Below are 26,182 nucleotides of genomic sequence, written 5' to 3' on the forward strand. Positions count from 1 at the left end.
GCTCCGGATTGGACCGGAACGTGCCTCTCAGTCTGCTGGTTCTGGTCTGCGTCGGGGGCCACCTAGAATAAGTTGAATCCCCTTTTCCTAAGAAAGCGCATCCTGGGGTGACAGTGTCTCGTGGTGGCAGATGGCACTGACTGGGTGGTGAAGAAAGCCTGGGAGACAAGCCTGCGCCCTGGAACAGCCCTACCCAGAGGCAGTCCTCATGGGAATTTGGGCCTTCGCATCCCCTGGAAACTGACTCAGATAAACCAGATTCACAAAAGACTGGGGCATCCAAAATGGCTGGAAGTTCGTTTGAAAACAAGGACAGGTACTTACGTTTGCTTTCTCTTCCTGTTGGTGAGTTTAGAGGAAGCAAATCACATGTGGTTGAGTGGGTGAGGAATCAGGAGAAGGATTGGTTAGATAATCTCAGGGACCCTTGTCACCCAGGCGTGCAGGCCTGGGGCACCCCCTCTGCCCTGAGACTGGACGGGCACTGGACGGGCATCTCCTCCAGGGCCCCTCCTTCCTGCCATCTCACCTCACAGCAGGCCAGCTCCCTTCACACGGACACATTCTTTCCTTAGTTTCTACCTCAGTCAGACGACGGTCTGGTCTGTTTTGTACTGATCTTTATAATTTAACCTGCAAAGGACAGTGTAATCTCCGAACTCCTAGCAGGGAGTGGGAAAGAGTACCACAGCTTCCCCGGTACCATGTATGTCATTCAGCTGGCATTTGATTAGACACAGACTCGGGACAGCTCATATATACTATTATTTTGTTTTTAACTCCTCTCTTTTTGTGTATTTGAAAACTTTTTATTTTGAGATAATTATAGATTGACATAACAATAGAGAAAAATCTTGTGTACCCTTTACCCAATTCCATCCACTGGTAGCATCTTGCAAAGCTACAGCATGACAACAACCAAGGTATTAGCACTGATGCATTCAAGAACCAGAAGATTTCCATTACCACAGGGTCCCTTTACAGCCACAACTCCCATTTCCTCCTTAAAATCTGGTAACCACTAATCTGTTCTCCATTTCCATAGTTTTGTCGTTTCCAGAACGTTGTATAAGTGGAATGATACAGTATGTAACCACTGAGGATTGGCTTTTTTCACACAGCGTATTTCACTGGAGATTCATCCAGACCCCTGTGTGTCAATAGTTCATGGTGTGGGGCTTCCCTGGTGGCGCAGTGGTTAAGAATCCGCCTGCCAATTCAGGGGACACGGGTTCGAGCCCTGGTCCGGGAAGATCCCACATGCCGCGGGGCAACTAAGCCCGTGCGCCACACCTACTGAGCCTGCGCTCAGAGCCCGCAAGCCACAACTACTGAGCCCGCGTGCCACAACTACTGAAGCCTGTACACCTAGAGCCCGTGCTCCGCAACAAGAGAAGCCACCGCAACGAGAAGGCCACGCACCGCAGTGAAGACTAGCCCCTGCTCGCCGCAACTAAAGAAAGCCTGCGCGCAGCAACGAAGACCTAATGCAGCTAAAAATAAATAAATTAAATAAATAAATTTTTAAAAAAATAGTTCATGGTGTGGCTGGACCACAGTTTGTTTAACATTCTCCTGTGGAAGGACATCTGTTGTTCCCAGTTTTTGGTTATTACAAATAAAGCTGCTATGAACATTCACGTACAGATTTTTGTGTGACAATAAGTTTCCATTTCTCTGGGATAAATGCCTAAGAACATAATTGTTGGGTCATATGCAGTTCCAGGTTCAGCTTTTTAAGAAACCGCCAAGCTGTTTCCCAGAGTGGCTGTACCAGTTTTGTGTTCCCACTAGCAACGTATGTGTGATCTACTTTCTCTGCATCCTCACCAGCATTTGATGTTATTACTGCTATTTAACTTAGCCATTCTGATAGGTGTGGAGTGACTCACTGTGGTTTTAATTTGCATTGTCCTAATGGCTAGTGATGCTGAACATTTTAATGTGCTTATTTGTCATCCACATGTCCTCTTTAGTGAAATGTCTCTTCATGTTTTTGCCCATTTTCTAATTGGATTGTTTGGGGGTTTTACTGTTGAGTTTTGAGTATTCTTTCTATATTTTATATATTTAGATACTAGTCCTTTGTCAGATATGTGGTTTCCAAATGTTTTCTGCCAGTCTATAGCTTTTCTTTTTGTCCTCTTAACAGGGTCTTGGACTTGAGGATATGGGGAGGGGGAGGGGTAAGATGTGACAGGGTGAGAGAGTGGCATGGACATATATACACCACCAAATGTAAAATAGATAGCTAGTGGGAAGCAGCCGCATAGCACAGGGAGATCAGCTCGGTGCCTTGTGACCACCTAGAGGGGTGGGATAGGGAGGGTGGGAGGGAGGGAGATGCAAGAGGGAAGAGATATGGGAACATATGTATATGTATACCTGATTCACTTTGTTATAAAGCAGAAACTAACACACCATTGTAAAGCAATTATACTCCAATAAGGATGTTTAAAAAAAAAAAGTTTTTAAATTTTCAATAAAAATCCAATTTATCCAATCCAATTTAAATTTTCCTTTTTATGGATTGTACTCTTGGTATCAAGTATAAGAACGCTTTGCCTTGCCATGGGTCCTGAAGATTTTCTCCTATTTTTTTCTAACAATTTGATAGCTTTACATTTAAGTCCATGGTCCATTCTGAGTTAATTTTTATATAAGGTGTGAGAATTAAAGTAAGGTTCTTTTTTTTTTTCCTATGCATGTCCAGTTGCTCCAGCACCACTTGTTTTTTGTTTGTTTGTTTGTTTCAATAACAATGGCTGGCATTTATTAGTCATTTACAATGTATCTGGCACTTTTCTAATGTACAGTTTTCAGAAGTGTCCTATGAGTTAGATTCTATTATTACCATGATTTTACAGGTAAGGAAACTGAAAGTTAGATGGAATAAACTGTACAAAGTCCAATGGCAGATGATCATCAGAGCCCATGTTTCTAGCCTATGTGCTCTACTATCTCCCATATAGAATATTTTACCTTCTGTAGTATTAAGATATTTTATGATAATTTTAGATTTTAAAAGTTTCCCCAATGATAATTTACTTTCTCACACCGAGAGATCTGTTCCAGTTTGCAGCAATCTAGTCAATAATTCAAAATTTTCATTATTGAATCTTGGGGCAGCACCACTTGTTGAAAAGACTATCCTTCCTCTGTTGAACTACTTTTTGCACCTTTGTCAAAAATCAGTTGGGCGTATTTGTGTAAGTCTGTTTTGAGGTTCTCTGTTTTGTCCAGTTGATCTGTATCTCTCTCCCTCTGCCAATACCACATAGTCTTGATTCTGGTAGCTATATAATGTCAACTGGAAAAAAAGTGCACAGCCTAAAAGTTGAGAGTTTTATGTTTTATTTGGGGGCTTTACTGAGGACTATAGCCTGGGAGACAGCCTCTCAGACAACTCTGAGGGACTGTTCCAAAGAGGTAAGGGAGGCACTGGATATAATAGGAGCTTTTGCTGGGGAGGAGAATGTAGTCGGACATCAAAAGATTACTACTAATCACAAAAAAAAACAAAAAAATGGACATCTCAAGTTAATGACTTTAGTGCTTTTCAGTGTATGGGAAGATGCAAGAGCCTGGGCTCACTGAAATTACTGTTTTGATATTCATCTTAACTATCTAGGGCCAGTACCCTGTTTTTTTCCATCCTGAATTCCCCTCAGGGTGCACCAGCAGGGGTGGCTGCAGTGGCTGATGACTTTATGGCCACAGCATCCTTTGTTTGCTGAAATGGCAGACGACATTCTTTGCCTACAATAATAAGTCTTGAAATCAGGTAGACTGATTCCTCCCACTTTATTCTTCTTTTTCAAAATTGTCTTAACTATTCTAGTTCCTTTGCCCCTTCCGTATAAATTTTAGAGTAGTCTTGTACCCATCTACAGAAAAATCTTGCTGGGATTTTTATAGAAATTACATTAAACTTGTATATCAACTTGGGGAGAATTGACATTTTAACTAAGTTGGGTTTCTAATTCATGAACAAGTTAATGTCTTTCCATTTATTTAGACCTCCTTTGATTTCTTTCTTTAGTGTTTTGTAGTTCTCAGCATACAAGTCCTATACATGTTTTGTTAGATTTACACCTAAATATTTCTTATTTTATTGTGTGTGTGTGTGTATAAGCAATTGTAAATTATATTGTATTTTTAATCAGAGTCTTAATTTAAGACTAGTATGTAGAAATTGATTTTTGTATGTTTATCTTATATCCTGTGACCTTGCTGAACTCACTTATTAGTTCTTCGAGTTTTGGGAGGTCAATTCCTTGGGATTTTCTACATAGACAATCATGTCATCTGCAAATAAAGACAATTCTATTTCTTTCTTTCTGATCTGTACGCTTCCTATTTCCTTTTTTGCCTTCTTGCTCTGTCTAGAACTTATAACACTAAGAATGGTGAGAGTAGAAATCCTTCCCTTGTTCCCAGTCTTAGGGGGAAGGCATCCAGTCTTTCACCATTAAGTATAATGTTAAATACAGGTTATCTATAGATGTTCTTTATCAAGTACCCCCCATTCCTATCCTTTTGAGTTTTTGGTCATGAACGGATATTGAATTTTGTCATGCTTTTTCTTCATCCATTAATATAATCATGTGATTTTTTTTTCTTCATAAGCCTGTTAATCTTGTGGATTACAATGATTAAATTTTAAATACTGAACCAGACTTGCATCACTAGAACAAGCCCCACTTGGTAATTGTATATAATTTTTTTAGCATATTGATCCATTGGTCTATTCTATTTGCCTATATTTTGTTAAGGATCTTTTTTCATTTTCCTTTAACTTGGTTGTTAAGGATTTTTGCATCTTTATTTATGATGGATATTTGTCTGTATTCTTTTTATAAAAGTACTATCATTGCCTGGTTTCGGTACCAGGGTAATACCAGCTTCATAAAATGAATTAGGAATTATTTCTTCCTCTTCCGTTTTTGGAGAACATTGTGTAGAATTGGTGTTAATTTTTTTAAAAGTTTGGTAGAATTCTCCAGTGAAACCATGTGGGCCTGGAGACTTCTTTGGGGGAATTTTTAAATTAGGAATTCAATTTTCTTAATAATTATAGGATTATTCAAGTCATCTGAGAGGCTTTGTGTTTTTTATCTAAGTTGTCAAATTTATGTACAGTTGCTCATAGTAATCCCTATTATCCTTTTTTTTTTTCATTTTTTAAAAATCTTTTATCTATATAAGTGTGAACTCTGCCTGTGTGGATTTCTACCTGATAATCCATTAATATCAACATTTATTTTCATGCTCTCATTGTCCCCATTTGGCCAGTGGAAACCCCACCAAGTTAGCTCTCATGCATTATATAATTTAATTGTGCATTATTTGTTACGAAAAAATTGAACTAATATATCTTTTCAAACAGTGAAAAAGAACAAAAAGTGACAAGGACCTAAGAGAAGACAGTGGCAAGTAGAAAAGAAATTTAGAAGTATATAGGTGGCAAAATTGTGATGATTAACTTGGTATGGGCCTATTATCCTTTTGATGTCTGCAGGTCTGTAGTGATATCTCCTGTTTCATTCCTGATATCAGTAATTTGTGTCTTCTTTTTCTTTGTCAGTCTTGCTACAGGTTTGACAATTTCATTAATCTTTTCAAAGAATCAGCTTTTAGTTTTACCAATTTTCTCTGTTGTTTCTCCGTTTTCCTTTTCATCAATATCTGCTCTTCTCTTTATTATTGCCTTCCTTTTGTTTGCTTTGGGTTTACTTTTCTATGTTCTTGAGACTTCCTGTTTTTTTAATTTGTTTCAAGAATGTTTGTGATTGCTCACTGAAGCCTTTTCATGATGGTTGCTTTAAAATTTTTTCAGACAATTCTAGCATCTCTGTATCTTTTGTGTTTTTTTTTTAATTAATTTATTATTTATTTATTATTTTATTATTTTTGGCTGTGTTGGGTCTTCGTTTCTGTGCGAGGGCTTTCTCTAGTTGTGGCAAGGAGGGGCCACTCTTCATCGCAATGCGCGGGCCTCTCACTATCGCGGCCTCTCTTGTTGTGGAGCACAGGCTCCAGACGCGCAGGCTCAGTAGTTGTGGCTCACGGGCCCAGTTGCTCCGCGGCATGTGGGATCTTCCCAGACCAGGGCTCGAACCCGTGTCCCCTGCATTGGCAGGCAGATTCTCAACCACTGCGCCACCAGGGAAGCCCTCATCTCTGTATCTTGATGTTGGCATCTCTTGATTGTCTCAATTCAGTTTGAGAGCACGCTGGTTCCTGGTATGATGAATGAGTTTTTATTTAAACCCAGATATTTTGGATACTATGTTATGAAACTTTTGTCTTATATTAAGCCTTCTCTTTTACCTGGCTTCTTCTGACACTGCTCTGGCAGAGGAGCAAGGGCTCCTCCTCGTTACTGTTAGGTGTGAGTAGAAGTCCAGGTTCTGCGGTCGGCCTCTGTTGACACCCCAGGGAGCGGGGGAGGAGACTCCTTGTTACTGCAGGACAGGGGTGGGAGTTCTCCATCCTGCTAGGCCGCCACTAACACCTCCCCGACTGGAAGAGGTGGTAAGAATGCCTTGTGACTGCCTCCCCACGTGGCCTCCCCGACACCACAGGAACATGGTGAAACGTGGCAATGGTGAACGTCTTGAGTCTCCACCAGGCCTCCTCTGACACCGTCCCTGGTTGGGGGGGAGGGACATCTCATTACTGCAGAGTGGGGGTGGAAGTCCAGGCTCTCCACCTGGTCTCTACTCTCCCCTCGGGGTAGGGGGGCTTCATTACCACCCCCTCCCTACTTGTCCCTCTCTGATATCACCCCAGTGGGGGTCACTGGGGTGCCTCGTCACAGCCTGGTAAGGGCAGCAGTCTCAGCGCCCTGATGCCCTTTCTGGTGTGGTTGTGGGTGGGATGACGGTGTTTTCTCCGGTGTTTGGTTAGTGTCTAAAAGTTCCATCATGCTGGGCTCCCCGTTTCGTGGTTCTTTGGCTAGACGGAGTAGGCTTTGGGGGACTTTTTTTGTCTTCACCATGCTTGTTTCTGGGTTGCTGGCTTCTTCAGCGCCAAGTCTGGAATCTCTAAGGCAAAAAGTAAACCCAGGGGACTCACCACCTTTTATTCCTTGTGTTTCAGGATACCCAGCCAGTCTGCCCCCTCCTCTCCATCTCTCAGGGTCTCATATTTATTTTGTACATAATGTCCAGTGTTTTTGGTTGTACTTAGGGGGAAGAACAGGGAAAAATATGTCCACTCCATCTTCCCAGAAGCAAAACAGTTCTTCTCTTTTTTGCTGAGTCTTCTTATTGACTGTAAACTGCGTAAGAAGAACAAGCCTCTAATATACAGTTTTGTATCCTCTGTAAGGCCTGTGCACATGGAGGTGCTTAGTAGTTATTTGTAGACTGGCTGATTTGGCTGTTCACATGGCACCTTGACCTCACAGAGAAAAACATTCTGAGAACTGTACCTAGGAGAGACCATTCAACAGCATCTTGTTGAACCTCTTCCCACCTGTGGCTGCGGAAGTGTTCATTAGGCGCCCAGCTTCCTAAAGAGGTGGGTTGGCATTTTCCCTTTCATCTTCACGGAGGTTGTGAGCGGAGGGCAGACGGCCCTGGAGAACCTTTGAAATGCAAACCCACGAGCCGCTGCTGTTGGGCTAAGGTCTTCCCATTTCATGAGGTGCCCACTTGGGGAGCCGCCCTCTGGGAACTTGCAGCGAGGGAGGGGTCCAGAGCACTCACCCCGTGTCTCCTTTGAAACAGGAGGACCATGACACTATGGAAGCTGATCTGGACAAAGATGAACTGATCCAGCCCCAGCTTGGAGAGCTCTCAGGCGAGAAGCTTCTGACCACGGAGTACTTGGGAGTAAGTACCGTGCGAAGTGGGTGGGGACCCCGAAATAGAAAGGAGAGATGGACCATTGATGGACTTAGCATTTGCAGTAACACATAAGGGTTTGGTTTGGTCTGTTATGACACTGTGTTTATGAGAAGGTATGTGTTAGCCAGCTCGCTTCCAGGGGCCCTGAAGTGCACAGCGGCCCTAGTTACTATCCTAAACAAACCCGCTGGTGAACAGAAGGCGGTTAGAGTATACCTAAAAGGCACACTCCAGAGCCTTCGTAACATCTGAGGGTAAGCCCGTCCTTCGTAGTAATCATCTACCCGTCCCGCGTCTTGGTTTTCTTGTGCCTTATCCGTGAGAAGGGAAGACTGCTGCCAGTTTGTCAGTCGTCAGCACACAGGTGATGGCTGAAGCCATCCGAGCAGGTGAGGTCGCCCACTGAGGGAGGCAGAGGGTGGAGAGGGAGGGAGGGCGGGGCCGAGGGCAGGGGGTGAGCCATCAAGTCAGGCGCAGGAGAAGGAAGACGGGCCCCTGAGAAGGACAGAAAGTGAACAGTCAGAGAGGCTTGCGGAGAACCAGGAGAAAGCAGTGCCACGGAAACCAGGAGGGAGGGGTGTTTCCGGATAGCCTGAGTGGTCAGGCAAAGCACCAAGAGGCCTGTGGAGTCACACGTCTGTGAGGGGCCATAATCTGAACTCCCCGATGACCCCGATGCTCCGGGAACGCCTTGCTACCACCCACCAGCTAGATAGGGAAGGGTGTGAGTTGGGGGAGCTGCCGACTGGCTGGGAGAGGACGGCGGCGTCGGGGGCCCAGGTGTCTCGTGGAACCTTGATCAGAGAACACATGGTGAGCAGGTGGGATGCTGCAGGGTAAGGTCTCTGAAGGGAGGAGCAATTGCACAGGATGAGGCCAGTTCAGACTGAAGCCCCCTGACAGATGGCTGAGCACATAGGAGTGAAGGCCATTGGTATTAAAAGGAGCTCCTGGAATTTTGAAGCTGGTGGTTGACTGGGTCAGTTACATGGACCCTGAAATCTTCTCAGATTGGGCAGGTCGATGTTGGAGCTGGGAGCCAGACTCTCAACAATTGAAGCAAAGACAGTGACTTGGGAAGGAAAAAGGTGGCATGTGCAGGTGGCGTGAGCCTTTCCAGGGGCAGGTGGAAGCAGAAAGCACCTGTCCATTCCCATTGCTGCCCCGTCCAGGCCCTCATCACCTCACCCTGGGCACTGGTCTCCCTGGTCACCTGGGCCTGGTCTTCCTCATTGTTCAAGGAGTTTCCAGGGACCCCAGGCTGGAGTCAGTATATGCTGGCAGAACTTGAAGTTGGAGGACAGCCGAGGGCCCAGTCATGGGGACGTTGTCGGCGAGGGTTTTGGAGTTTACTCTGCATGAGCTGGGAAGTTGTTGGAGGGCGCAGAGCAGGGGAGTACTCAGTTTGACTTACGTTTTACTATATTAACTTCTATTTTCACTCTGGCTGCTTTGTGGAGAATAGACCGTATGGGGCAAGAGTTAAAGAAGGGAAGTGACTTAGGAGGCTGGGTCACCACCAGCCCCCAGTCATGGACAAGTGCCTGAAGCCCACCACTGTCCCCAGAAACAACTCAGGGATCAAAGGAACCTAACTGACTGCGGAGGCTCCATTACGTTAAGTCAAGTGGGGAGGTAGGTTCTTGAGAAGGGACGGAAGTGAGGCCATCCGGGTTCCAAACTGCTGATGGAAGTCTTGAGCCCTGACTAGGCCTTTGCTTCCCTTTGGAAGAACACTGGATTTGTCAGGGAAGGACTGAGCTCCATTTGACAGGACGTGCATTTTTTTTTTTCAATTTATTTATTTTTTATTTTATTTATTTGTGTCTGTGTTGGGTCTTCGTTGCTGCATGCGGGCTTTCTCTAGTTGTGGCGAGCGGGGGTGACTCTTCGTTGTGGTGCGCGGGCTTCTCACCACGGTGGCTTCTCTTGTTGCAGAGCACGGGCTCTAGGCGTGCGGACTTCAGTAGTTGTGGCACGCGGACTCAGTAGTTGTGGCTCGTGGGCTCTAGAGCGCAGACTCAGTAGTTGTGGTGCAGGGGCTTAGTTGCTCCGCGGCATGTGGGATCTTCCCAGACCAGGGCTTAAACCCGTGTCCCCTGCACTGGCAGGCAGATTCTTAACCATTGCGCCACCAGCAAAGCCCTGGACATGCATTTTTAAAAGCAAGATTCTCATGCTTCATGGGCAGGTGGTGATGAAAACAGAAGGCAAGTTGGCGGGGCTTCTCTGGAGGGTGGTGGCAAAGCTGTCGAGAACTCAGCCCTGAGATGCTGGGACTTTCCCACAGACACCACTGCATAAGCACGCGAGGGTCAGCAAGGATGTTCAGACAGAAACCCCAGTACAGCCCCTCTGCTAAATAGCTTTTAGCACCTCTGCACAGTGAAATGCCGCGGGTGAGATCTTATGTTGATATGGTGAAGATTTTTAACAGCAACAGCGAAAACAAGACACTGAACATGCTGGAACTACCACTTTAATCTTGCAGGTTGGTGAGGCACAAAGGGACAGAGCTTTCAAATCAACCAATAATCCAGCTTAATGGTGTCATTTTACCATAGCCTGCAGTTCTAAATCTCCTTAATGCATAGGTATTGTTCTTTTACCAGAAGGAAGTATTTAGAAAAGTTCTACACATGCTTGTTTATCTCATTGGTGTCAGTTACTTTTCGGTGGCAATGTGAGTGGTAAGAATGAAGTACAGAAAGAATTCGTTATAGGGATGTGAAGACCAAGGTTATTAGTTTCCTAGGGCTGCAGTAACAAATTACCATAAACTGGATGGCTTAAAACCACAGAAATGTATTCTTTCACCGTTCTGGAGGCCAGAAGTCCACAATCAAGTTATCAGCACAACCGCACTCCCTCCAAAGGCTCTAGGGGAGAATCTTTCTTGGTCTTGCGCCTTCTGGCGGCTCCAGACCCTCCTTGGCTTGTGGCTGTGGAACTCTGGACTCTGCCTCCTTCTCCAGTGACTTTCTCCTCTTCTCTTTGTGTTCTCTTGTCTCTTATGACACTCTTCACTGGATTTAGGATAATCTAGGATGATCTCTTCATGTCAAGATCCCTAATGTAACTACATCTGCAAAGACTGTTTATCCAAATCAGGCCACGTTCACAGGTTCCCGGGGTTAGTACATGGACAGATCTGTTGGGGGCCACCATTCGACCCACTAGACCAGGTCACCATAGGATCTCATGTGGAAACACTTTAAAGTTTTATTAGAAAACTTACTGTTGAGCAGTAATCACTGAGGTTATAGGTACACTCCCCATTTTGCTGTCTTTGTTCATTAGACTCCTCAGCTGCCCTCAGTCACCCAGTCTTTTTTTTTTTTTTTAATTAATTAATTAATTTTATTTTTGGCTGCGTTGGGTCTTTGTTGCTTTGCTCGGGCTTTCTCTAGTTGCGGCGAGCAGGGGCTACTCTTCATTGCGGTGCGTGGGCTTCTCATTGCGGTGGCTTCTCTTGTTGCAGAGCATGGGTTCTAGGCGGGCTAGGTGGGCTCAGTAGTTGTGGCGCACGGGCTTAGTTGCTCCGCGGCATGTGGGATCTTCCCGGACCAGGGATTGAACCCGTGTGCCCTGCATTGGCACACGGATTCTTAACCACTGCACCACCAGGGAAGCCCAGTCACCCAGTCTTGATTTGAAATTGACAGCCGGCCAGCGCTATGAGCTCACCTCACCTGCCCACCTTTGGCTCTGGTGGTTCACACGGGGGTTGTGCACTCATACCTGCTAACTGCTTGTGTCAAACGAGGGAACCTGCCAGAGATAGAAGGCGTTGCATTTCACTAGGGAATGGGCACCCCAAAAATCACAATTCACGCCTCCCATTCTGATGTACTAGGTAGATTGTAGATTTTTCAAGATCAGTGGAAAGCTGTTGACTTTTAGAAACTTGTATTCAAAAATTTTTCATGGAACCTGTGCCATTTGCCTAACACACAGCAGAATGCTGGCAACGTTTCTCAAGCTGTGATCTTCCAGAAGTTTACAGAAGATGACACAGAGCAGATAAAACTATGCTGTTGATGAGGGATGGAGGGTCAGGGGGTTGACGGGTATCATCCTGTGATGTCAGAGCTGGCCACTGAAGGTGGGTTAAAATAGAGTCTAGGCCCCAGCCCCGACCTCCTTACCATAATCCCAGGAGCGGTTATTGTACACACCAGTGATTTAAAAACTATAATACTAGTTAGGGCGTGAGGGGGGAGGTGCAGTGAGGACAGCCTGCCAGGGTGTCGAGGGGATGGAAGGGAGCCCTTCCCAGGACGCCTGGACCCATGGCTCCCCGCTTGCTGGGCATTGACGGCCACCCCGCGCCCTGCAAGGCCACACTCGCCGCCTGTCCTCACCCCGCCAAGTTCAAGCAGATGGCGCCTGCGCACTGCAGAGCCCGGGCCGTGAAGAAGCTGACGACCACAGGGAGCTCAGGGAAAGCTTGGGCAGAACAAGCCGCTTTTCCTGGCCTTGCCTGAGAGCGGTGGTGGTCACATCAAATGTATCCGTTCACTCATAATTCTGGTGAAAAACAGCACCCTTTTGTGTTTCTTCTTCAGGCCGTGATCAGCAGCAGGTCAAGACTGATGACTTGCCAACTTCTTGCTTGGTTATTTCTAAATTTTTTAGAATCGTCCATATTATGCCGAATAATCACTTAGTTCTTCCTAAAAAGAGTGCCCTGACTTAAATATCTTCAATACCCTGGGTAAAGGAGTGTAGATATTTATCATAGGATCTCAGTTTTTTTGTTTTTATTTTGAAGTTTAAACTTATTGTTCAGTTACCTTTCACAACAGTCATAGGCGTGCCTTAAATCAGTTGGGCTCACGTCCTGGGCCAAGTCCTGTGCTGATTGCTTCACATATCTGATTCCATTTATTTAATCCTCCCAACAAAGGATGGGGTAAATTCTGCTCGTATTGCGTGTCATGGATGAGGAAGCCAAGGCTGAGAGGGGTGAGGAGCATTCTCAGGAGTTATCTGAGCCTGCTTGCTCTTTACCACTAAGCTCTGCTGCCTTCCGGGAGAACTGTTGATTTTCCAGTGAATTCTGTTCCGTATTTGAAAGTTTAGAGTCTCCAACTGTGTGAAATATTCAAAATTACTATATTGTCCAATCTTTAAGCATAGACTCAGTTTGGAGGGGGAATGCCTGGTGTCAATGCTAATCACTCCCTTTCCACACTTTCTTTTCTGCCAAGTTGGTTTAGAGATCTCCTAAAGAGCTGGTTAAAGCAGGGGTCCTGGCCCAACCTCCAGACAGTCTGAGTGTGTGGACCTGGCCCCAGGAATCTGCATCTTTATTACACCCCTCAGTGGTTCTAAAGCCAGCATCTGGGCCATGGAAACATTGCCACGTGGGCAGACCTCAAGGTTAACGGGGCCTCAGCACGGGAAGTGGGTGCAGCTGGCCAGGGGGCAGGGCCAGCCCGCCAGAGACAGGGAAGAAGTTTGGACGCCTGCAGCTGGCCCTGTTTTACTCGCAGTGAAAACCAAAACCAGAGAAGGAAGGGCCTCAGTTTCCAATTTTTCCTTTTTTTTTTTTCAAATTTGTCTCCACTTTGGGGTTTTTTTCTAATCACTTTTCAACCAATTATTCCTGCTCTGCCTGACTCTGATGATTGAAAAGTCACTTGGAACTAACTAAAAAGTCCATACTCCTATGTGTGAAAACACAACCAAACAAGCAGGGGGAAGAATCCCCAACCCCCAAAGATTCCAAATCCTTTTCTTTTTCAGTTTGTTTCTGGGATTCTTTTTTCTGATTGCAAAAGAAATACATGCTTATTACTGAAAAGTCAAAAGTAAGCACAGCATAAACAACCACCATAATAATTCTGTCCACCCAGAGATAACCACTGTTCCCTCTATTTTCCTTTCATTTATCTCTGTATCTCATCTTTCCTTTGTCAGTTGGTATTGAGCTCATCTGCAAGTAGCAGGGAATCCAGCCTTATCAGACCCTAGGCTCGTCTCTTGCCTTCTTTCACCCAGCCCGTCAGAAGGGAAGATCCAGGTTTTGTGGGCCCTCCAGTTTACAGGGTTTTGCAGGCCTTCTTTAAAACAAGGGAATACAAGGTTTAGGTATAAAAGTGAATACGTAGAATGAGACTAAGAAAAATAAATCACAGTCAAATTCAAATTTTAAGAACTGACAGATCGATAACCAATAAGGACCTACTGTATAACACAGGGAACTATACTCAATATCTTGTAATAACCTATAATGGAAAAGAATCTGAAAAAGAATAGATATATGTATAACTGAATCACTTTGCTGTGCACCTGAAACTAACACAACATGGTAAATCAACTATAGTTCAATTTTTTTTAAAAAAAGGTAAAGGGAAAAAAGAAAGAACTGACAGGTATCACAAACAGAAAAATAATGTTTTATTAACTAGCTGCTTGCCACGTGCTTCATAGTTTTCTTTCCGGATATTTTTTGTTTTATACTCTTTGATTGCCTCTACATATGTGACAACGAGTTTGTAATATTTTCTACAGAGAAAGAAAAGAAAATTAGTCCTTCCTGTAATGTATTTGATCAGCTTTGTTTCTTATTATTGATAGATTTGAAAATTTTCTTTTGGCCTCACATTTAGCTTTATGGTAATGCTGTGTAAATTTTTAGGATTGTTGTTAAATTTGAGACAACCATCCTCAAACTTCTTTCATAAAGAAACTGGAAGATTTGGGGGCATTTCAAGTTTTCTTGTGCACTGACTCTTCATAAATTCTCTGATGATGTGTGGAATTCCTAGAAGCCACTTCCACACCAGGGCAGCTAGAGATGGTTTGGCTATGCACAGAAGTGACTGGGAATCATATTTCCCACTAGACTCAAATTAAAGGTAACCTGGATTCACCGTCCTTTTAGCTAAGTTCTAAATTGACTTTGGCCATTCCAACACCATGAGGGGGAGTATGGCAAGGGAAGTGAGAGTAGAAAGAAACAGCAGTTTTAAGTGACTGCAATTGAAACATGCTACTTCTGCAAATTTTACAAAAACCATATGAGCACATTGCCAGGGCTCTTTCCGGGGCTGTGAAGCTTTGGTTTCATTAGCTCCACGGGAGCTCTGCCTGGTGCATTGGCCCTTCATTCACATGCTTGTTGCCTCTTGGTCATAAGACGATGGATGCAGCTCCTGGCACAAATCATGATAAAGTCAGGAGGAAGTCAAGCGTGCAGGCCAGCCAAATCCACCCCCTCTACAGTGCTTTTCCCAAAGCTACTTCTGGCGTCCCCCGCTTACTTCTTTTTTTTTTTTTTTTAATTGGAGTATAATTGCTTTACAATGGTGTGTTAGTTTCTGCTTTATAACAAAGTGAATCAGCTATACATATATGTATATCACCATATCTCCTCCCTCTTGCGTCTTCCTCCCATCCTCCCTCCCCACTTACTTCTTACTGGTCAGAACTGGGCCACATGGCCCCTAGCTGCAAGAGAGTCTGGAAAGGTGTTTTTAAGTAGACGCATTTCTAGGCCCACAAAATCAGAGGGCTCTTGGTCAAGAAAGAGGGAATGAGTATTAGGTGGCCAGCTATCAGTGTCTCCTTCAGCTTCCAGGTTGTTTTCCACGTGTATAGATGGACATATTGTGTGCCTGTATTTTCTTACAAAACTTCATACTGCTCTATAGCATGTCATAATTGCTTTAACTGATTCACCAATACTCAAAGACTAGTCAATGGGAAATTTTTTACCTAAATTGACATGTTGACCATCTTTTACTACAGAATAAATTACGTTCAGCTAAATCATATGCTGCATTTTTTTCTAATTGTGGTTAAACATGCTGTATTTTTTTAGTAGCAGAACCTTTTTTCAAACAGCATCTTCATCCGTAACACAGATGGAAGCTGAGTTCCTTTGATGAGTAGGGTGGTTGTCAGGAACCCTTCCTCTTCTCTACCAACAACCCCTGAAGCATTTCTGTGGAAATAGCACGTTGTTGGTAGATACACTTTAAGAACTTTCCAGCCCAAAAAGGCTCCTTTGCAAAGTGAGGTGCCCAGAGAGGGCCCTGGAGCCCTTGTGGACCCCTCCGTAGCTCCCCACATGCACAGTGGTTTGTGAGGTGAACAGGAAACAAGCCCTCTGGAAAGAGCTGCTCCGAGACACCGAGCGCCTAACACAGTCGTTCTGGGCCCTCACACCAACCCTGTTCACCTGAGACCTTTCCTCAGGCCTTCTGACGACACACCAGATGGTTCTGCCCACAGGCCTGACCCAGTTTCCTCATCCACTGGAGAGGACAAATACCACCCACCTTAGATTGTTTCTTAGGCCTGTGAAGTTTTAGGGAGATGGTGTGGCTGACAGGGTTTTCCAAAGGCTGAAACACTCTCAAATATGTGCTGTGTTCTCTCTCCTCTAGGAAGGAGTTGGGAGGGGTGAGCTGGGAGGGACAGTGGAACAGGGAGGAGGCAGGGGGCGTGGGGGGCTAGCAACCCACACACTCGCTGTCTTCCTCTCCAGCGCTTAAGACTGAGCCTTCCTATCTTAGCCCTCTGTGGAAGGACCCGGGTGTCTGACTGGCATAATGGAGGGGGAAAGAGAAGCCCCAGGTGGTCCTAAGGTACTGTTGAATATTGGCCTGAAGGAACCTGCTCTGGTGATGGGGGCGGACATGTGAATTTGACCCTAGGTACTAGACGGGGACAGCGGGACAGAAGGGAAGTCGGAGGAGAAGCAGACAGCAGTTTTGAGTGATGGCAGTTAAAATAGCCTTCTTTTGGAAATTTCACAAGAGATATTAAGAGAGGTGAAACTGCATGTTCGTTCTTATTTGGGAAGCTTAATTATGTTCCATTTCCTCCAAGAGGGTAGGGGCCTCCCCCCTCCTCTCTCCTGCCTTTCTCCCCTTCACACCCCCTTCCCTCTCCCCCCACCTGCTCACCAAGCCCTCCAGCTGGTAGCTTTCCCCCGCAGCACAGGTGAGGCCTAGCGATGCTCTCCCAGAGGAAATGGGCCTTTTTTTTTCTTCTTCCTACCTCAAATACTAGATAAACCCAAATAACTTTTAAGTAAAATCAGGAAATCAAAGACGTAATTCCAATTAAAAATTTTTCTTTAACTTTTTATTTGGAAATAATTACAGATTCACGGGAAGTTGAAAAAGTAGTATAGAGAGGTCCCGTGAACCCTTCACCTGGCGTCCCCAGTGGTGGCTGTAGCATGTATTGAACCAGGAGATTGATGTTGGTACAATCCACAGACTTCATTCAGATTTCACCAATTTTACAGTGATTTCTTTTTTAAACAGTTTTTCTTAATTATTAACATAATATAACCATATTACAGAAAACTCGGAAAATAGAGAGGAAAATAATTATTGTTGGTTCACTGTCCTGTGTAGCCACTATAATCATTTTAGTGTTCATTTCCTTCCAGTCTTTTTGTGTACTTTTAGCATAATGGAAAGCATCATTTATGTACAATATTATAACCTGACTTAACAATGTTTTAAATAAACATTTTTCTTCATAACCTAGTCTTTATCATTGTACATGGCCATGTAATATTTCAAATGAATATGCCATATTTTACTTAATTATTCCCCTATTACTAGACAGTTAGATTGTTCCAGTTTTACTGTGTAATGATTTTGTAACATACAGCTTTATTTAACATCTTCCATATTTTGGATTCTTTCTCTAGGGTTTAACACCCAAGGATATGAACACTTTAATGACTCTTGATATAAAATGCCAAATTACTTTCCAAAAGAGCTGTCTTAAATTTCCATGCCACTGACATTTTAAACTATTGTCAGAAGTGGATGGGGTCGTTTCTTTGTCACTCATTTAATAATTGGAGAATGATACATTTTTTGTAAAGCTGTAGTTTCTAGTTACTTATAAAGTTGATATTTTTTTCTTCTCTTTACTGGTGATTCTTTTTATTTTGTGACTTGGCTGTTTGAATTCTTTGCCCAGTGTTTTACTTTCTGATTTGTAAGAACTCTTTATCTAATGAAAATCTTAAGCTTTCATCTGTTAAACGTGCTGCAAATATTTCTTCCCAGTTCATTGTTTACCTGTTAATTTGGTTTATCATTAAATTACTGTGTATGTGGAAATGTTAATTTTTTTTTTTAAGTTAGCGGCTATGCAAATATCCATTAATGGGGAATTTTTTTTTTTTTTTTTTTTTTTTTATGGCTGTGTTGGGTCTTCGTTTCAGTGCGAGGGCTTTCTCTAGTTGTGGCAAGCGGGGGCCACTCTTCATCGCAGTGCGCGGGCCTCTCACTATCACGGCCTCTGTTCTTGCGGAGCACAGGCTCCAGACGCGCAGACTCAGTAATTATGGCTCACAGACGCAGTTGCTCCGCGGCATGTGGGATCTTCCCAGACCAGGGCTCGAACCCGTGTCCCCTGCATCGGCAGGCAGACTCTCAACCACTGCGCCACCAGGGAAGCCCGAAATGTTAATTTTTTATGAAACCAAATCTGTCCGTCTTTTTTCCCTTCTTACTTTCAAAAGTTAGTCCTCTCCAGAGATGTGATAAGTTACTATATCCAATTGTTTTCTTCTCCTTTTTCCGTGGTTTGATTTTGTTTTTTTAATTTATACTGCTAAATGGTATAAATGAAATGAAAACCTAAGCAGATGTTCCCCGAAATTTTTTGCTTAGCTGAATAATCCGTGTCATGATCCTTCCTCACTTATTTGCAAATCCTATTACTATAGATTATTAAATGTAGTGAGTTAGTACGTCTAGGTCAGCTCTTACCTGGATGATTTCTCCAGCCCTGTTTCCTCTTTGCTTCCACCAGATCATGACCAACACGGGGAAGGCGAGGCGGAAGGGGGCGGCCGGCGTGCAGTGGGGCGGCCCCGAGCCCCTGCGCCGGCCCGTCACTCCCGGCGGCCCCAGGACCGGGTACCCAGCGTAAGTCCGGGTACTAAAGGAGGCAGGGATTTACTTTCTTAAGCTTTGTTTTGATTAACTGCAGTGTAAGATGTACGTATTTTAAAAATTCAAAATAAAATTTCATATCGAAAAGCATTTATCTCTTTATTATTTATCTTTTGGGGATTTTTTGAAAGGAAAGAGGTTGAGTCTCCCTCTTCCCACCCCCGCCCCCATGTCTCTCAGGGTCTCCAAGCCACTTACAGCCTTTATCCAGGAGAAGGCTGGTGTTGGCCAATGTGATTCTGAAGGAAAGGACCAAAAGGACTAGTGGGTCTACCCAGAAAGGACTCTTGTTCTTTTCTGCAGTCTCTCACCGTAGCACCAGGCCCTTTGTTGGGAGGGAGTGTCACAGTTTAAGATGCCGTCAGCTTATTTCTAGATGACTCTATAAAGCACCGATATGCATTTTTGGCTGCCAAGCCTTATTCATTCTTCATAGCCTTGCTCCTACCCTGTTTATATAAACAAAACTAGTCTGGTTATCCAGAGCCTCTGGTCTCCCTGGGGACCTGAGGACCTGACCCCTGGGGGCTCTGGGGGAGCCCCAAGCCAGGCCGTCCAGCTTGGTCAGGGCGAAGCCTCTTCCGTGGTCTGGGTGGTCTCTTCTCCTGTCTGGAGAGAAACAGGTGCAAATAAGGGGATTATAGAGAGCAGGCGAAAAACCTACATTTATTCATACAAAAAATAGTGGCTGTAAGAGATTTCAAATGAATATGACATATTTTACTTAGCTATCCCCTACAGCTGGGCGGTTTGCTTATTCCCAGGTTTGCTCTAGAGTAATATGTAATGAACAACCCGGCACCGGGGATACAGCAACAAACAGAACACAGAAATGCCTGCCCTTGTAGATCTCTGGGCGTGGACGCAGAGCACTCTGGAGCCCCCGCACCTGCTCTGGTGGAGTTTGGTTGCCCATCCAGGACCTGACCTGTAACTATTTCAGGGCCCATGCTGTGGATGGTGCTCTGAGATCAGTTTGATTTGACTTCAAAACTAGTTATCATGTGCTTCATATTTCAAGGTTTTTATTTTTAATTATTAATGTATAAACTAATATCATGCCTTTTTCTCTTAAACCTACAACCAGTATTTTTTAACCTACAGAAAAGTTGGAAGAATTATTACAATGAAGAGCTTCCAGCTGTTAGCGTTCTGCCACATTTGCGCTCTCTTGCTCTCTCTCTCTCTGTCTGTGCATAATATATAATTTACACAAATACATATTTTTTTGCTGAACTGTTTGAAAGAAGGTAGCATAGTTTCAGCACACATCTCCTAAGAATAAGAACATCCTTTTACTTAACCACATTATCACACCTGAGAAAGTTAACATTAATTTAATAATATAGCATATAAATATTCCCTAATCGTCCCCAAAATGTCATTTATATCTGAGGGGTTTTGTGTACATTTTTTGGATCCAGAACATGGCCAAGTATCAACTACTAGTAAATCCAGTTTATAAATGTAATATCTTTTTGAATGGAAGTAGTAAGAAGAATTAATAAAATTCATCTTGCTTGAGATGGGAAAGAGGACACTGAATCATCATTTTAAAAAATTATTTTAAAATTATTTTTTAAAGTTATTAAAACCCCGGCTTCACAGAGAGGCAACAATAAGATAAGCATATTTAATCAGGAATAAGGGCAAAGGGGATCTAATAAATACAAGATATAACCAATGGGCACAGTTAATTCTTAGGTGAAATGTTCTACCTCACGGAGAGAAAAAGAGGACATTTTTCCGTGCCTGGGGAGCGCATGTGGCTGTCCCCTGACTTGTGGAAGTGGTCCCTGCCAGGAAAGAGGGCACCTCATTTTCCTGAAATGATGGACCTTCCCACTCTTCACGAAGCAATTGCCCCATCACCAGCTCTGCCCATCAGGCCAACTTAACAAACAATTTAACAAAATTTATAACACTTCTGTGTGCCAGTTGCTAGGGGTGCAAAAATAAACGATGTGATTCCTGCCCTCAGGAGCACACAGAGCAAGCCACCTAGTTGGGGAGAAAGACAGCGGCTGTTACGCGATAAGTAGGTGATGACAGAGTGAGGGGTTCCCCGCAGGCTGGCAGCACAAAGTTAACAGCATCTTCAGGTCAGCTTCTTTAAAAAGGTTACATGACTCTCCATGCACAACCAGCGCCCTCTGATAACCCAGTGATGCCGGAAGTGTAGATAAATCAAGAATCTCAGTGATCTCGGGGACACTCTGACAACATGCATTACACACATTCCAGACACTAGTACTTTCGGAGTCAGTAATCCCACTGCAAGGATTTATACTGAGAAGTAATCAGATATTGACAGATACACACACACACACACACACACACACATAAACACAAAGGTATTTATTGAAGCATTACTTATATAATGAGAAATAATCTAAATGCCCAAAGTAGGAAGCGGGTTAAATTATTATCCACATAAAATAGTATTGAAAGTAACATTTCAGAAGAATATTTAATTCATGGAAAGAGCCTCCCAAGACGTTGCTAAGTGAAAAAGCAAATTATAAAATAGTGTGGATCTAGCCTGCTGGCCACATACAGTGATCCCAAGTTGTTTTTTAAAGTATATATTTGCATTTTAAAAAGAGTGAAAGATATCAAATGTTAATAGGGGTTGTGTCTAGCAGGACATTCTGTATTTTCTATATATTTTCCTAATTTTTCATGATAAACACTGGTTTTAAAACCAAGAAAAGAAAGGTTGAAAATAACGAATACAGTCGCCCCTGTGTAACGCAGGACCCTCCATCACCCAGCATCGGACGGGCACCTCCCTCCCACCTCCCCTCGGCCAGACCTCACCCTCTGCGGCCCCTAGATCCCCTCTCCTCTGGCACTGCCCAAACATTGCAACCTCATTTAGCACCTCTTTTGCTCCATCTTCCACCTCCCTCGCTGCCTTCTTTCCCGAGGCCTTTCACCAGGCTCCATGTCTCCAGGCCTCCCTCGCCCTCTTGCCCTCTGGCTCCTTCCCTGCCCATCCTCCTCTCCCTTCACAGCCCACGTGGTCTGGCGGTGACGTCTGCAAGTTAATGTTTCCACCGCCACAGGTGACCTCCCAGTTTCCAAGACCAGAGGACACTCTGGCGGTTGCCCCACTGACCACCCCCAGGGAGTTCTCCCACCTCCATCCCACGGCCGCTGTGGGCTGGTCCCCCGACTCTCAACCCTCTTCCTCCTAAAATACTGTGTCCTGCAGGCCCCTGTTAAGGACCCCATCCCATCCTGCTGGTTCTCTGGTTTCCCTTACACGCTGCTGACACCCAAGTCTCTCCCTCTAGCCCAGACTTGCCCCCCCCCAGTGCTAGATGTGTCCTCACAGCACCCCAAGTTCAGCCTTTTCCGGATGAACACCACAGTCTTCTGAGCCCCCTGCTTCAGGGAGTGGCATTAATACCCCCAGACAACCGAGCAGAATCCCACCCCGGGGGCCCAGCCCTCCCCCCTGCCACCTGCTCTCCTGGCTCTGGCCCCTCCTCTCTGCCTTCCTGAGCAACTTCTTCCTCCCCGGGCTGGGCGGAGCCTCCAGGCCATGCTGCCTGCCACGGCGCACCCCCCACGACCACAGGCACCGTGCTCCGTCTACCACATCGTCATGGAATCTCACTGCCGTGACTCCTGTTTCCCACAGGGACCAAATCCAGTCAAACCCTGGCCAACCAGGTCCTTCTTAATTGACACCCCCCAACCTCAGCCCGCGAAGCCCCAAGCTCCCCAGGACACTCTGTACCCTCCAGCCTGCATTTCTGAGTGCACTAAATCTTTCTGTAACAAAGCAGCGTACAGATGTGCTTTTTTTTGTTTTTCTTTTGCCTCCTCTTGCTCCATCCTGCCCTGCCCGTTCATGGTGCTTGCTGCCTCTGCCGGGAAATGTTCCGTCTCTGGGCCCCTGACAAACCCCAGCTCAGAGCTCAAGACCAGCTGAGTCTGTCTGTCTGTCTGTCTCTTACACACACACACACACACACACACACATACACACACACATACACACCTACACACACATACACACATACACACACACATACACACAGATACACACACACACACCACACACACATCACACACATACACACACACACACACACACACACACACACACACAGGCTTTTCTGCCCCGCATGGCAGTTAGGTGTCTGCTTGTCTTTGCTGCTGGAACTGACATTCAAGAACAGCCGTTTCATGGGGTGCAACCCTAGACAGAGGGGGGACGAGCCTGCCGTGGTGTGTCCCCACTAAGCCCTTGCTGGAGCAGGTGGCTGGTATCTCCCCATTGAAGGGGAGTGAGTGCTGTGCTGCTGTGCACACGCTGCAGAACCTTCCTGGGCATCTGCAGAACCTTCCTGGGCATCTGCAGAACCTTCCTGGGCATCTGCAGAACCTTCCTGGGCATCTGCTGTGAAGGCTGCTCGGAGATGCCACCCCACGTCCTACTTACCTCTCTGTGATGTGCTTGCCCAGGCCCGCTGTCTCTCGCAGGCGCCCACTGCATGTCTGCTGGGCAAATGAGTCTCCATCGACCCAGGTGCCAGCGTTAGACACTGCACGCACCACTGATAGTGTTCCAGAGAGCAAGCTCTTCCCCAGTCCTCTTCCTGCCTAACTCTTGTTGTCACGTCTTTTCTGACTGAATTCATCCCTTTGCTAATCTGCTTTATCCTTGGAAGAAAGCCCAGAAGATTGATACTTTAAATTGTTTGGTTGAAATGTCATGCTCCCGTGTCACCCAAAGCCAAAAGATCCAATTGTGTGTTAGAAAAATAATAGCCATGTTTCACTGTAAATTTATAAGAGCTAACAAGAGTGAGGTAAGGGCACTTCCTATTTCTTAAAGAGATTCAATATCTGCTAATATCAGTTTAACAAAAGACTTTCAGATACTTCCACTTCCTGTATTTTTTTGTGACGCTACACAGTAGTCAGCAGTCAAATATCTCCTATCTGTATTTATTGCTGTTTTTCTTTTTTCCCTCCAGGCTGGAAGACCATCCCATCTCTCCCCAGATGGCCAAACATGCCAGAAACAGCTGCCTCCCGTCTCTGCCAAATGCCCACCTTCCAGTCTGCAAGGGGGTCATGCCTGGTGCTCCCGAGCCTTGCACTTCCTCTTCATGTAAGCGTACTGGCAGCATGTGGGGGGCAGCTCTGGAACTGGGGGCAGCTCTGGGACTGGGGGCAGCTCTGGAACTGGGGGCAGCTCTGGGACTGGGGGCAGCTCTGGACCTGGGGGCATCTGGGACTGGTGATGCCTAGAATCTTATGAAGCAGCAGCAGTTACAGACCCAGAAAGGCCTTGGCCTCCCACCTGCTCCCGAGAAGCCCTCTGATCTCAGCCACTGCCCCATGTGGTAGAGGCCCACAGGCTTGCCACCACACAGCCAGACCTGACCGTGGGCTTTTCCTCTAGACCCCCTTCTCTCAGAGCACTGTGTCCAGTGCTCACGTCTGCAAGCTATCTGAGCAAGATTTCTGACTGGGGAAGCTGTGTTTAATGTGAGATTTTTAAGTAGGAATCTCAGAATGATGTAGATCTTTGACCAAAACTTTGGTGCCCCGAACTCTGGCGCCGAGGTGGTCAACCACGTGTTAGAAGGCTGAATTGAGTCAGAAATGTGCGGCTAGGAGCAAAAACTACTGTGGGATCCAAACACATTTTGAAGTACCCAGTTGAGTTCATCAGAGACTGATGGGGGATAAATGTAGTTTTTAGATGCCAGAAAAAATATATGTGCTTTGAATTAGAAATGTACAAAGTTTTTTTTTTAATTTTCAAGAGGAAATTAAAAAAGATATGAACAGATCAGATAAGACTCTAATATCCATTCAAATAGAAAAACAACAGAGGAGCAGGTCAGATTCCAGTATGAGAAACATCTGCGAGCTTTTATAATCTGCTCACAGTTGGATTCAAATGCTTCTGATCTCCAATTCAGAACAATAGACCTGTCACAGCGCCAGAAGAAAGCCAGGTTATTTGGTTACCCCAGGAGAGGATCTCTTGATTATAAGCAGTTTTAGAGGTTTTGCCAGCTTTGATCATCTGTTATTTTACATGTGTTTTGTTAGAGCTGCAGACATTAATATGACTTCTCTAAAAGACTATTAGCTCAATAATTTATCCAGAGATCTCTGCTGCCGGGGTGGAGGTTTTAGGTGGTCTAACAATTTTTGCCAATTTGACGTAATGCCATTGAGTTTAAAATGATTTCAAGTTCTCTAGGCCTGGACTTCCAAAAAGTTGCATTTAGGCTAAACTTATTTATCAGTAACGTCCTTGTTTGACCCAAATGACCACCGGGGTGGCCCTCTGTCTTGCACCGATTATAAGTGTGGTCCTCTCTTTTGGAACGATTTGTCATGGTATTATTTATTACCTGTAGGGTGGAGGCACTTGAGGTCGTCAGGGACAGAGGCGGCTGAGTGGCAACTGGTGATGTAGACGTTCTGGTTAGTTTCGAGCACAACTGCTTTTGGCCCTGGCAGGGTCTGGTTCCTTGCAGGAAAGCAATGGGCACCCATCCCTGTGATCATCAGCCGTTCCCAGTGCCTCTCCCTGCGGAGGCAGCAGCTGCTCACCAGCCCCGCCAGACGGGCCCAGTCACGCTGTCGGGTGCACCCATGCGCCTGCTGTGAACCCTGAGGCCGTAGCTTTCGGGTCCCATCCTCCACCTGCTCCTGTTCGCTCAGGTCTGGCTGGGAGCCCATCTACTGCCCTCCCGCCTCGGTGGTCTCCACTACGCTGACCCCCGGTCCGCCCTCGCCCCCCCTGCAGACACCAGGCATATTAATCTCTCCCCCCACCCCCAAGCCGTCTCTCCACCTCAAGCCAGCACCCGTAGTTCTCCTTTACAATCCTTTTACTTGACAAAAGTTCTCCCCTTGGAGAAGCCAAGGGTCCGGGTCATCGGCTTTCCCGGGGTCATTTAATGAGCGTGGATTCCGTCTCTGGTGTAGATTCTGTGCTTCCTTCCTTTTGCCCAGCTGCAGCCACCCCGGCCCTCGCCTCATCCGTGGACCAGTGCCAGCTCCCCATCCTGTCTCGCCACCGCCATCCCTTCCTCATCTCAGCCTCCGTGTGAGGTTGCGGGCAAACAGGCTTCAGGCGATGTGCTTGGAATGCTGTGTTGAGGCTGGTTCTGAGGCTGCATCTGGGACTGAGTGCCACGGTTGAGGGAAGGAGAGGACAGCGGTGGGCAGCGGGGCCGTCCTGACCCTCGCCGTCTCCGGTTTCACTCCTTCCCTGACAAGAGCTGATCTGACTTCCTCTTGACCCTACCATCCGTCCAGTCCTGCCCCTCCAGCCCTTTCTTCCCCGTCTCTGCTGCTGCTCACCTTGTCCCCCCCACCCCACATCCCATTCTGGCC

General features: G+C 45.6%; 1 protein-coding gene across 4 annotated transcripts in view; it reads left to right on the top strand.

Moving 5' to 3' along the window:
- The window catches only part of ARMC9 (armadillo repeat containing 9), a 155,966-nt gene that overhangs the window by 115,649 nt on the left and 14,135 nt on the right, over window positions 1-26,182 (top strand). For 3 of the 4 annotated variants that reach the window (XM_057551074.1, XM_057551075.1, XM_007184710.3), the window contains exons 20-22: window positions 7,737-7,841; window positions 18,657-18,772; window positions 23,794-23,930. In XM_057551074.1, the coding sequence (XP_057407057.1) occupies window positions 7,737-7,841; window positions 18,657-18,772; window positions 23,794-23,930 (358 nt within the window). The remainder of the gene's footprint in view (window positions 1-7,736; window positions 7,842-18,656; window positions 18,773-23,793; window positions 23,931-26,182) is intronic. The other variant, XM_007184712.3, reaches the window with a different exon arrangement.

This window comes from Balaenoptera acutorostrata, chromosome 8, assembly GCF_949987535.1.
Source record: "Balaenoptera acutorostrata chromosome 8, mBalAcu1.1, whole genome shotgun sequence".
Classification (NCBI taxonomy): Eukaryota; Metazoa; Chordata; class Mammalia; order Artiodactyla; family Balaenopteridae; genus Balaenoptera; species Balaenoptera acutorostrata.